The sequence below is a fragment of the Aquarana catesbeiana genome, linkage group LG06 (assembly GCF_042186555.1).
Source record: "Aquarana catesbeiana isolate 2022-GZ linkage group LG06, ASM4218655v1, whole genome shotgun sequence".
Taxonomy (NCBI): Eukaryota; Metazoa; Chordata; class Amphibia; order Anura; family Ranidae; genus Aquarana; species Aquarana catesbeiana.
Window position 1 is genome coordinate 50543432 of NC_133329.1, and position 13360 is coordinate 50556791.

Below are 13360 nucleotides of genomic sequence, written 5' to 3' on the forward strand. Positions count from 1 at the left end.
TGGACTCGACATGCCTCTCAGCAAATAGCTTGGGGTGTCTACTTTCCAAAATGGGGTCATTTGGGGGGGTTTTGAACTGTCCTGGCATTTTATGCACAACATTTAGAAGCTTATGTCACACATCACCCACTCTTCTAACCACTTAAAGACAAAGCCCTTTCTGACACTTTAAACAGTAAACAGTAAAGTATAAAAAATTACATACCTGAAAAGCAAACATGATAAAACATAACAACAATAAAACATTGCAGAATAGAATACAGTAAAAAAAGAGCAGAACAATAGAGAGAGAATAGAGCAAGAGAGAACAATAAAAGGACAACTATTTTTGTTTCTTTTATTTTATATATTTTTTGTGTTTTTTTTTACACTTTTGTTTGTAACTTTTATAATGGTAACCGGTTCCAGGTTCGGGTCTCTCAAAATGCGATGGCATCTTGGGAGACCCTGTGAAAGTGTGCCTAGTCTGTGCAATGCTGTACCCTACTCTAATACACAACTAGTGTATGGTAGCGTTCAAAACATTCACCAATACAAAGACCAGGATTGTCAGGACAGGAGGGACAATAATAGCGGATGTCACGCCTATATCCGCGCTTGCTGCAGACACAACATCTTTTTTGGGGGGGTTCGTTGGGTAGGGGTACTCGGGAGGACATAAAGAAAATGCCTCTCATGCAGCCGACTGCATTTGGTTGGGGATGTGAATGGGGGAAGTACGGGTGCTGCAGAAGTGGTGGGTTCCCAATTAGGATTGGCGAATGCAGCAGGAAGGGCATTATGGGCACGACGGGCCTGTGTTTGTCTTCTTCTTGGTGGCAGCGGGACACTACTTGTGCTTGCCACCTCACCAGCTTGAACTGCACTTATGGGACTCGCCACGTCACCAAGTGTTACTGCAGTGCTGGTTTGACTACGACCGGGGTGTACTATGCCACTGGTGCTTGCCAGTTCACCAAAACGCTACCAAAAAAACTGTTAGCGATCGCAGGGATCAGGCCTGACTCTGTGAACGCTGCAGTTATGTGTTTAGTGTTTTGTAAGTAACAGTGATCGATCGATACTGCACTTGGGTGGACTGGGCTGGGCAGGGGCTAAACGCAGGTGCTAGCAGGTATCTGGGCTGATCCCGCTAACACTGCGTTTTTGGGAAACCTAAACTGCTGGGGACGCTAGTATAGATCTAATCGGATCAGATATTGATCCGTTCAGATACTATACCACTAAGGGAGGTGTACGGTGCGTGCGTGGGTGTTAGCAGTACTGGCACTAATCTGACGCTGCCTGGGGCTGGTGCTTGCCAGTTCACCAAAACGCTACCAAAAAAATTGTTGCGATCGCAGGGATCAGGCCTGACTCTGTGAACGCTGCAGTTATACGTTTAGTGTTTTGTAAGTGACCGTGATCAATCGATACTGCACTTGGGTGGGCTGGGCTAGGCAGAGGGGCAAAACGCAGGTGCTAGCAGGTATCTGGGCTGATCCCGCTAACACTGCGTTTTTGGGATCCCTAAACTGCTGGGGACGCTAGTATAGATCTGACCGGATCAGATATTGACCCGTTCAGATACTATACCACTAAGGGAGGTGTATGGTGCGTGCGTGGGTGTTAGCGGTACTGGCGCTAATCTGACGCTGCCTGGGGCAACGCATATCACCGCTGGGCGATCAGGACGCTAAACATTTTTTAGGTAATAAACGGCGGGTGCCCTGACACTATAAAAAATAAACTAACCAGCGTCACCCGTAAAAGTTATACGGCGATCACTGGTGAAAGGGTTAACTAGGGGGCAATCAAGGGGTTAAAACATTTATTAGGTAGTATATGGGGGTCCCTGACGCTATAAAACGCTGACGGCGAACCTAAATATTTACCTCCCTAACTAGCGTCACCAGTGACACTAATACAGCGATCAGAAAAATGATCGCTTAGCGACACTGGCGACGGGGGGTGATCAAGGGGTTAAAACTTTATTGGGGGGGGTTAGGGGGGTACCCTAGACCTAAAGGGGGCTAACACTAACTGCCCTACCACACTAACTGTCACAAACTGACACCATGCAGTAATCAGAAAAAAAAAAAAACTGCTTGGTGTCAGTGTGACAGGGGGTGGGGGGAGGGGTGATTAAGGGGTGATCGGGGGGTGATGGGGGGTGTAATGTATGCCTGGCATGTTCAACTGTGTGTGTTGTGTTGTGCAACTCACTCAGATGTCTTCTCTCCTCGGCGCCGGAACGGAAAATACCAAGCCGAGGAGAGATGACATAATTTCCTCTGCTGCTGTTTACTATACAGCAGCAGAGGAAGAATCCCATTGGCTGGGAGGGATCACGAGGGGGGGGGCCATGAATGGATGGCCTCCCCCTCACCACTGATCACTCTCAGACAGAAGCCGACCGCCTCGGGCACCAGAGGGGGGTCTGATCGGACCCCCCGCCCGTGGCAAGCAATCACGTACCAGGTACGTGATTTTGCCTGCCCGTGCCATTCTGCCGCAATATATCTAGGCGGTCGGCAAGTGGTTAAGGAACATAAAGAAGATGAGTTCTGCACACCTGTGGGACATCATTTCACAACTGGACCACACTATGGAGGACCTCAATGTTTTAGTTCTTAAAGGGAATTTCAAAAGTATTCAGGAAAGGAAAACTTTTGAACTAAGAATGATAGTTCTATTTGACACAAAAGATAATGGCCTAAATCTAAACTTGGGTTTTCTCACTCATTATCCAACAGTTTTATGACCCCCACTGTGACTATCACCCCCTCCCCTCCCCCAGGTCTATATCTTTCACTCGTTCTTAACTCACTAACTATCCTAGTTTAATTACCGATGCTTTGTACATTTGTTTGTGTTTTTTTTGCTTTTTTTTCCCATGAGATTGTCTTTTTTTAACATTCTGCTAAAACCTTGTGAATTAGTACTGCTTGGACGCACCCCAAAAGAAGGGGACATACCCCAAAATTTTGTCCTGAAAAATTGTATGTTAGTGCAAATAAAAAATGATCATGGACAGTACTCACTTGTTTCTGTCACAAGTGCATTAATATGGCTACAATCACTTCCAGTTGATTACAGATTTGCAAATAGACTAACTGGTAATGTAGAAACATATAATAAAATAAAAATGTATTTTCTTACAGAACTTCAAACAAGAAAAACTACCCTTCATCGGTTTGCAGAAAAAATTAACATGGAGCCTCACCTGACTACAAAATTAACTCTGAGGGATATCCTGAGTATTGGCTCAGAGAATGTGAATGACAAATCATCTAAAACTGTAGAGGATCTTCCCTGGAATTATTTAAGGAAACTCATTGCCCTAAACAGGACTGCAAGAGACATTCTTCTTGAGAAAGATCAGTCTACTTGTGCTGATGTATATGATAATGGTGATGATGAGGATGATGATTACAACCTATTTCATGCTTCTTTGGTTCCAGGTGATAATTCATCTGCCTCTATTAACCCCCTGGATGTCCTGTGTGTCCTCCTGCATTGCTCAGACAGTTTTCTCCAACAAGAGATTGTAACCAAATTGTCCATGTGTCAGTTTGCTGTCCCTCTGCTGCTCCCTGCTGGTGATGGGTCACACTGCACCCTCATGCTTTGGGCAATGAGAGACATAGTAAAGAAGTGGAGACCTCAGTCATTAGCAGCCAGTAAAGGGTTCAGAGAGGAAAATGTGGTGAATACTTCCATGCCAATCTTCTCTTATGTCAGATTGGGAACAAACAAATTATCAAAATCTAAAATCCTGAATAAAGTTCTTAATCCAGCTCAGCTACATAATAACTTCTTCCTACATGACAATATGGATGGAAGAAACATTGAGAGGGAAATATCTGATGGACTGGTAGAAGTTTCCTGGTATTTTCCCTGTGGTAAGTCTGATGTTTTCCCAGAACCCATCGCAGTGACCAACCTACGAGGAGACCTGGAGACCAACTGGGACCAGTTCACATTCCTGACAAGAATTTCATCAGCTGTGTTTATATTCATTGAGGATATCTCTGAGAGAGAATTCAGTTTGTTGTCATCCTTCCCTACCACTGACACCCAGTATTACTTCATTATCACTCCTGGTCCTGGCAAAACTGTGAGTACACAGACACTGAAGACCCTTCAAGACTTAATGCCAGTGCTGAAGTTAAAAAAATCAAATGTGATAATACATGCAGGCACAGCAAATGAGGCGGCATTTGTAAAAAAACTACAAAGAAATATTATTAATTTAATAAACAGTAAGCCAAAAGAAAAAAAAATGATAGACCTTTGGAAAGAAACTCATGGATTGGACATCCAAGTGGATGAGAGAGTTCCTGAATGTCAAAAGGCCAGGGAACATGCCAGGAAAATTACAGAAAAAATAATAAATGTGTCGGAGTACAAAAAGAACACTATGAAGTTACAGGGAGATCTCTGGAGACAGTTATCTAAAGTGGAGAAGGAACTTTGCAGAATGACAAAGCAAGATGGTAAAGACACACAACAATATCAAGATGAACTGATAAAGAAACGTATTTCACTACATGAGGAACAATATAAACATCACCTGCCCCGTGGTTTAAAGCTCTTTATTGATGCAATCACTCATTTATCTGAGACTGAGAAACAATATTTTCTGAAATGGATGAAATTTGAACTTGATTCAATTGCTAGAAGTCATCTTTCTAATCTACAAGCTGAATACAAAGAAAAATGTAACAATACCTTGAGTAACAAGGAAGAACTCAGACAGATAGACCAGAAAATCTCTAACAGTTCTTTAGGAATTGAACATTTCCTACGTGAGATGGGACAGTTTTATGAAGCTGAGTGTTCCATGGATAAAGAAAAAAAAATAGCTAAAAGACAAAGACAATTTATTAGACTGCCACAAATTGCTGCTGATCTTTTGTTGGATGGTTTCCCATTGGAGCTGATAGATGGAGATGCCTCCAACATTCCCTTACGGTGGATAACTGATGTCCTTACTGAGCTGGACAGCAGAACAGGGGGGAAATGCAGAATGAGAGTAATCACTGTGCTGGGAGTGCAGAGTACAGGAAAATCCACTCTTCTCAACACCATGTTTGGTTTGCAGTTCCCGGTGGCCAGTGGACGATGCACACGAGGAGCCTTCATGACTCTTCTTAATGTGAAAGAGAACTTCCAGGAGGATCTGGGCTGTGACTTCATCCTGATCATTGACACTGAGGGTCTGAAAGCTGCAGAGTTGGCTTCCTTGGAGGGCAGTTATGAACATGATAATGAACTGGCCACACTAGTGGTTGGGTTGAGTGATATCACCATCATCAATATGTCCATGGAAAACACAACAGAAATGAAGGATATTTTACAGATTGTGGTCCATGCTTTTCTTAGAATGAAGGAAATAGGAAAGAGACCTAACTGCCAGTTTGTACATCAGAATGTGAGTGATGTGTCCGCTCATGACAAGAACATGAGAGACAGGAAGAAACTTCTGGAACAACTGAATGAAATGACAAAAGCAGCTGCAGAGATGGAAAATAAAAGTGAACATAAAACTTTCAGTGATGTGATGGATTACAATCTAGAGAAAGACATCTGGTACATTCCTGGGCTCTGGCTCGGTGTGCCACCAATGGCTCCAGTAAATTCTGGGTACAGTGAACATGTGTCTGAACTGAAAAAGTATTTATTAGAATTAGTGACAAGTAAAGAATCTCTGCACAGGCCTTTAACTATTCCTGAATTTATAAAATGGATAGAAAGTTTATGGAAAGCTGTAAAACATGAGAAATTCATCTTCAGTTTCAGGAACAGTCTGGTGGCAGAAGCTTATAATAAACTATCTATAGAATACTCACAGTGGGAATGGAAGTTCCGAAAAGATGTCCATGATTGGCAGATCCGTACAGAGACAAACATTAGGAATCAGACTGCAGAGAGTCTAAGTGATGAACTGTGTTTGGAATTTAAGAATGAGCTCAACAATTTGTTGATTAGTAATGAAAGTAAAGTATTGGAATTGCTGGAAAACTACTTTAACGATAAAAATGAAAATGTTCATCTAATAGAACGATACAAACAAGATTTTATTCTGAGCACAACATCCCTGAAGGATCAACTAAAAAGGAATTCTCTTGTGAAGTTGGATGAAGCTGTCTCAATTCAGAAAGGGAAATTCAAGATCCACAATATGCAAAATAATACCCAGAAATTGATTGAGGACAAAATCACAGATCTCCTCAAGAGGTGCCGAGAGAAGAAAAAAAAGCCGAAAATTAAAGAGGTAAAGAGAGAATTTGAGGGGATGTGGAAAAGGACACTGACTGATCTACAGATAGAGAAATTAAAAACACGCATTGTCAGTAGATCTATGTTTCAGCAGATAATGAATGACATGAGCAATAAAGGATCAGCTGTAAATGAACACTTACTGAGTGTGATGGACTTGGCAGATATCACACAGACTGATTTCAAGATGGATGAGATATATATTGAGAGGGGTTGGTTTACAAAACTGACAGATAAATTTAGGTCCAAAAATGAGCATTTTGACAAAATAAATGGTTTTGCTCGTTCTCTTATAGATATCTGTAAAAAATATATCAGAGAGAAGGTGGAAACTGGAGAGGACTATTGTGACAACTATTGCCAGGAATTACTTCATATGATTACAACAGAGATTTCTAAACAGTCCAGAAATCTTCATTTGTCCTCATGGTTTGAAGTGGATATCAAGCTTCACATTCTTAGAAAAGCTTCCAGAGAGTTTCAAGAGATGCATGAGAAATTCATCAGAGAGAACGATCCAAAACTGTGTTTGGAGAAACTAAAACCTGGATATTTAGAAACATTTATCAGCATATTTCAAGAGAAAGATATTTATCAGACTAAAGCCAAAGAATTCTGTGAGCGATGTCTAAAACCAGCAATGATGGATCATGTTTTCCACCATCTTGGGCAGAAAATAGTGGATGAGATAATAAGTTCAGACAGGAAATTCAGCAGTAGAAGATTCTTTCAAGAGTTTTTAATGAAGGAACTGCTGAATGAAATGTCCTTCCAGAAATATGTGGACTATATGCTTTTCTATGAGAAATATACAAAAGCCTGGATACTAAATTACATTGCAACATATGTAAAGCCCCAAATCCTAAAACCATTACAAGAAAACCTGCTCTCTTCACTGGACAAAAAGATAAATGAAGCTCTTACTGAAGACAACTCTGTTAAAAGATCGACAGTCTCAGATTTTCTGAATAGTGTATGTGAGATACTAAAGGAAGAATTAGTGATCCCACAGAATGAGATGCAAGCGGTCACTTTCCAGAACACGGCTGATGTTGGACAATTTTCATCTGACATTCAGCTCTTCCTCCGAGATACAGAAACAGAAGTCTTATCAGAGCTGCAATCTATGGATATAAAATCTGTACTCTCCAGGGTGACGGTGAAGCCTCAGGATGTATTGTTCAGGAAGGTTGTTGGCTGTGGGGAGCAATGTCCATTCTGTGCTGTCCCCTGTGAGGCCGGAGGTGATAAACACAAGGAGCACTTTGCTACTTTCCACCGACCCAAAGGACTGGGGGGATACAGACGTTGTGATACTAGAATCTTAACCACTGATACTTGTAGTACATCTGTTCCATCTGATGGCATATTTCAATGTTTAGAAACAGAAGGGAAATGGCACCCATACAAAGAGTATCGTACCATTTATCCAGACTGGTCCATCCAACCAGATCTCAGCATCCAGTCATCAGATTACTGGAAATATATTTTTCTGATGTTTAATGAGAAGTTTGCTGAAGAATACAATGCAAAACCAGCAGAAATACCAGATGGCTGGAAATCCATCACAAGAGAAAAAGCTCTGCAAAGCTTAAAGAAAATATTCAATAGCTAAACAGAGAAGACAAATCAACAAACAACACGTAATTCTTCATCCAACTTATTATCTGCAAATCATTTTATTCTTTTTAAAAATAATCTTTTCATTGATTTTCTCTAATTGGAGAAACATTTAAAATATTTCCCCCACAACCATGGCCACAGTAATCAGGGTGTGAACAGAATTTATGAGAATCTTCATTCCCCCGATGATATAATGGGCTCATTACTTCTCTCAGAAGATTCCAGAACATTCTAATTCATAGTACAGATGATTGTTGTATCCATTGACTATGACATTCCTAGCACTGCACTGGGAATGTTAACCACTTCAGCCCCGGAAGATTTTACCCCCTTCCCGACCAGAGTATATTTTGCGATTCAGCACTGCGTAATTTTAACTGACGTGCGACGTTGTATCCAAACAAAATTGACGTCCTTTTTTTCCCCCACAAATAGAGCTTTCTTTTGGTGGTATTTGATCACCTCTGCGGTTTTAATTTTTTGCGCTATAAATAAAAAAAGAGTAACAATTTTGAAAAAAACACAATATTATGTACTTTTTGCTATGATAAATATCCCAAATTTTTTAAAAAAAACAACTATTTTTTCCTCAGTTTAGGCCGATATGTATTCTTCTACATATTTTTGGTAAAAAAAACCAAAAAAACGCAATAAGCGTATATTGATTGGTTTGCGCAAAAGTTATAGTGTCTACAAAATAGGGGATAGATTTATGGCATTTTTATTATTAATTTTTTTTTTTTACTAGTATTGGCGGTGATCTGCGATTTTTTTTTTTTAGTTTTATTTTTATCGTGACTGCGACATTATGGCGGACACATCGGACAATTTTGACACTATTTTGGGACCGTTGGCATTTATACAGCGATCAGAGCTACAAATAGCCATTGATTACTGTATAAATAACACTGGCGGGGATGGGGTTAAACACTAGGGGGCAATCAAGGGGTTAAGTGTGTTCTAGGGAGTGATACACGGGGGGGCCTGAACAGATGAAAGCAGTGCATGTGCTAGAACCAATCCCCCTGCAGTACAGCCGGAGGGAGGGAGAGGAGGAGGAGCTCACAGCACTGCAGGGGGAGGCAGAAAAGGATCGCTGTCTGCAATAAGGCAGTACAGCCGGCCCTCTTGCTCAGCAGGTTCCCGGGCCCCCCTTTTGACCTGATGGGGCCGGGGTCCAGTACAGGAGGGCTGTAGTGCCTTATCAGCAGCCCCTGTCTTTGGGCCATTTCCTGTGCTGGACATTTTATTTTATTCAAAATACTGGATTTGGCCACTAGAAGGTGCTAAATATTTTCTATCATAATTAGTGCCATCTAGTGGCCAAATACAGTGTTTTCCGTTTTAAATCAATAGAAATATTAATCCAGCACATGAAATAGCCTAATAATAATTGTTTGTTTTGCCCCATTCACACAGAATGAATGTACATGAACTTTCCTGAGAAAACTGCTGTGTGCATTTTGTAACCCTAAGTTTTTTTTTTAATAAAAATGATTTTCGGTGTGTATATTCCATGTATAACCACATTGTATAGTCCTGATAATCTCAGTGATGTATTCTTCCTATTCTTACTTCATGTATAATTTGGATAAATGAATCCTTTCTCATCATCTTTTATTTTGTTATAATTCAGGATGATTATATGGGTGTCGGGAATGATGATCGGGGGGTAAAGGGTTAGGGGTGAGTAAGGAAGTAAATGGTTCCATTAGATTATATTGTCTGTATAAAGCTGACCTATCATCAGATATACTTTTTATGTTAAGTGTATGATTGGTAATATTTAACCCTTCCAGGTATTCATTACCTCTCCCAGAGATCACAGAACTCCCCTGACAATATCTTCATCTCCTTTTCACTTCAGACAGCACCATCTTTGTTCAGGCATCATCCAGGGTCACCATCTACTGCCAGGGCTGAGATGTCGGTTCAGGGATGACAAAGTCAAATAAATCATTGTGCCTGTGCAGTTCTTGGCTGTGTTCACTAATCCTGACACAAATCAGTCTCTGCTGCAGCCTCTCACCTTATGACTTACTGCAATTTTATCATGTTGTGGTCCTATCACTGGGGGGAGGGGAGACTGAGGAAATGCTGCCTCCTGCCTGCAGCAGACTGATGACATCATCTAAGCCTAGGCAAAGTTTCAAACAGATTTCAAGGATGAAGATGGGTTTTTAATGATAAAATGTGGAACTTTAAAATATAATGATGATGTTTACAGTGATATGTCAGTAATTCAGTCATACAGCCTTATAAAGTTACTGAAATGATTGAGGATTGGGGTTTAGGCATTAGATTACTGTCTCAATTTTGGTGTGATAGCAAATTTTTGTCAATTGATTGTAATCAGAGGTGATGAGAACAAAAATAAACACTTTCTATACACAGCTTATGGTCTTGTGTTATATTTGAACCTCTTGCAGACCGGCCATTGTACATGTATGACCAGTCCCCTCCCCTATCATCTCATAATGCCCTCTGAGAGCTCCTGTGCATGGGCAGTCCTGTGATTGGACACAGCAGACCATAGCAAAAGGTACAGAGCCAATGAGAGCGGCTCTGTGCCATGTGGTTGCTGTGATCAATCATTCCATCACAGAAAGTAAAAAAAAAAAGGCCGCAGTGAGCAGTCATGTGTCACTTATTGGCTGGTTATCAGGAAGCTCTTGTACACCGATCGAAAAGAAATCTACCTTCACTGTCATTCACCCCTCTACAGTACATCAGATCCATCCTGTCTTTGATCTGATCTGTATATTGAAGTAGAACTATTAACAAAACTTTTTTTTTTTTTCATTTTGGATAGAGTAAGATTGGGTTAAAATCCCATTGAGGAAATTTTCCTTCACTTCCTGTCCCATAACCAAACAGGAAGTGAGAGCAAAGTCTTCTAAAATTAGTTACCGTTTATACTCGAGTATAAGTCGAGGCCCTAATTTACCACAAAAAAATGGGAAAAACTTATTGACCCGAGTATAAGACGAGGGTGAGAAATGCACAGCTACTGTAAGTGGAAAAGAGGGTCAACAATGCCCATTTGCAGCATCACTGTGCCCATTTGCATGCCTCACTGTGCCCATTTGCAGCCATAGGTCCCCTGAACTTCAAACTCGATAGTTAAGGGTTCCTAGATGCCCCCTAGCTGCAGCCAAAATTTGGGGTCTCTGAACCCAAAGGGTCCCGAAATGACATTGCTGCAGATAGACACAGTTTACCAAATTTGGGGCCCCGTATCTCGGGGCCACTTAGTACTAAGAACCCCAAATTTGGTGTGCAAACCCAGTGGAACTAGCACCATAAAATTTCCAAAGCTGGGGTTTCTAGCACTAAGTGGCCCCGAGATACAGGGCCCCAAATATCAGTTCAGAAAATGTCAAGCACTTTTCTGCAGCAGAAAATGACATTTTCCGAATCAGTTTTGGGGCCCCGTATCTCAGGGCCACTTGATGCTAGGAACCCCAGCTTTGAATATGTTATGGTACCAGATCCACTGGGTTTGCACACCAAATATGGGGTTCCTAGCCCCAAGTGGCCCTGAGATATGGGGCCCCAAAATCAGTTCAGAAAATGTCAAGCACTTTTCTGCAGCAGAAAATGACATTTTCCGAATCAGTTTTGGGGCCCCGTATCTCAGGGCCACTTGGTGCTAGGAACCCCAGCTTTGGCTATGTTATGGTACCAGATCCACTGGGTTTGCATACCAAATTTGGGGTTTCTAGCACCAAGTGGCCCTGAGATACAGGGCCCCAAATTCGGTTCGGAAAATGAAATTTTTTGCTGCAGAAAAGTGCTTGACTCCAGTATAAGTCGAGGGAGGCACTTTCAGCACAAAAAAATGTGCTGAAAAATTCGACTTATACTCGAGTATATACGGTAATCCCTAGTTGTCACCGGGGTTATCAGAACGAGTGTCCCCATTGGAAGATTTCCCTGCTATTCCTGTCCTGCAGACAACCCAAAATTTCAGATTTTCTTTTACTTTCACTTTCAGTAAAAATGGTAAACAGGAGTAATAGAGAAGAATCTTCCCAATAGGTACACAGACAACAATAACAACCTGAGAGGTGTTCCAATCCCTCTCCATTCTATTCAAAACAAAAAAAAGTTTATAGTTTTTTAATTATACTTTAACCCCTTCCCCTCCTCTTCCCTCTATGTATGACCTGTACATTAACCCCTTCACCTCCTCCTCCCTCTATGTATGACCTGTACATTTATGTATCTAGTGCACCATTATCAAGTGCCACGTTTTTTTACCAACCTCAAGACCGGCATGTTTTTTCACTTCCAAAAAATTGGGGAAAAAAATGAGACCACCCCTTCCAAAAAGAGATGTTTGTACTGTCCAGACATTTTTATTTGATATGTTTTAAAACAGAAAGTAAGGGAAACTGCTTTTCCCTTATTGTCTTTCAGGACAGCACTTGAGAGAGTGACTCTTCCCCTTGCAAACAGGAAACACCTCTTCCACCAAACTTTAAAAGGAGGCTTCTTTCCACACATTGTCAGTTTTTGTGTTTCCTCCGGAGGGAACACTTCGTGGGGAAGTCAGGGCTCTCAGGTGCTGTCCTGGGAGCTCAGGTTTCCTGTGTTTTTCACCAAATGCTTTTTTACCTCATGAGAGCTGTTCCTCCCATTCTACAGCTGAGGTTAGGTGCTGCTGGCTGGGCTCCCTCTCCCTCTTCATCTGGGCTCAGGGTGAGTCTGACTGTGGTGGGCATCGCTCCTAGGTGGCGGCAAGACAGGCGGTGGCCGTTTACTGTGTTTTTTTCTCAGGTCCACCGCCTGTTGCTTATTGCACCGCCGCCATCTTAGGGATGGCAGCGGGGCTCCATCCGCCGGAAGTGAGGCATCCGGAAAGGGGGCGGCGCCCACGGAACAGGCGTGCGGCATCATTTCCGCCGGAAATCGCAGAGGGAAAGGGGAGGAATGGGGCTGGTGCTTATTAGCGGTTCCGGCCTGGCGCACTGGCGCTATAGTCCCAGCAGTGGAGACTGAGGCATCTCCTACCCCAGAGGGAAATTCCCCCTCTCAATCTGAGGATTCTGATGAGGGGGAGGAAGGAGAAAATTTACCTTCAAAATGTAAATTGTCTTTAGAACAGGTAGATGGCCTGTTAAAAGCAATCTATACCACACTGGGTCTGGAGGAGGAAAGAAAGGAGTTATCTCTGCATGATAAAATGTATGCAGGGCTTAGCGAACACAAAAATCGCAATTTCCCAGTGCACTCTGTTATCTCTGAAGCTATTAAGAAAGAGTGGACAGAGCCAGAGAGAAAGCCTTTCTTTCCCAAAGCCTTAAAAAGGCGTTTTCCTTTTGATGAAGATCCAGCGGCGGTTTGGAATAAAAACCCCAAACTAGATGCCGCGTTTTCCCAAGTCTCGAGGTCAACAGATTTGGCATTCGAGGACATGGGGGTGTTGAGAGATCCCATGGATAAAAGGATGGACCAGCTACTAAAAAGG

The 13360-nt window shown here is 42.0% G+C and overlaps 1 protein-coding gene across 2 annotated transcripts in view; it reads left to right on the forward strand.

Annotated features, from left to right (window-relative positions):
* Positions 1-10280, forward strand: part of LOC141148390 (interferon-induced very large GTPase 1-like) — a 106464-nt gene extending 96184 nt beyond the window's left edge. For both annotated transcript variants that reach the window (XM_073635836.1, XM_073635837.1), the window contains exon 7: positions 3144-10280. In XM_073635836.1, coding sequence (XP_073491937.1) covers positions 3144-7879 — 4736 coding nt within the window. In that variant the 3' untranslated portion in view covers positions 7880-10280. The remainder of the gene's footprint in view (positions 1-3143) is intronic.
* The last annotated feature ends 3080 nt before the right edge of the window (positions 10281-13360 follow it).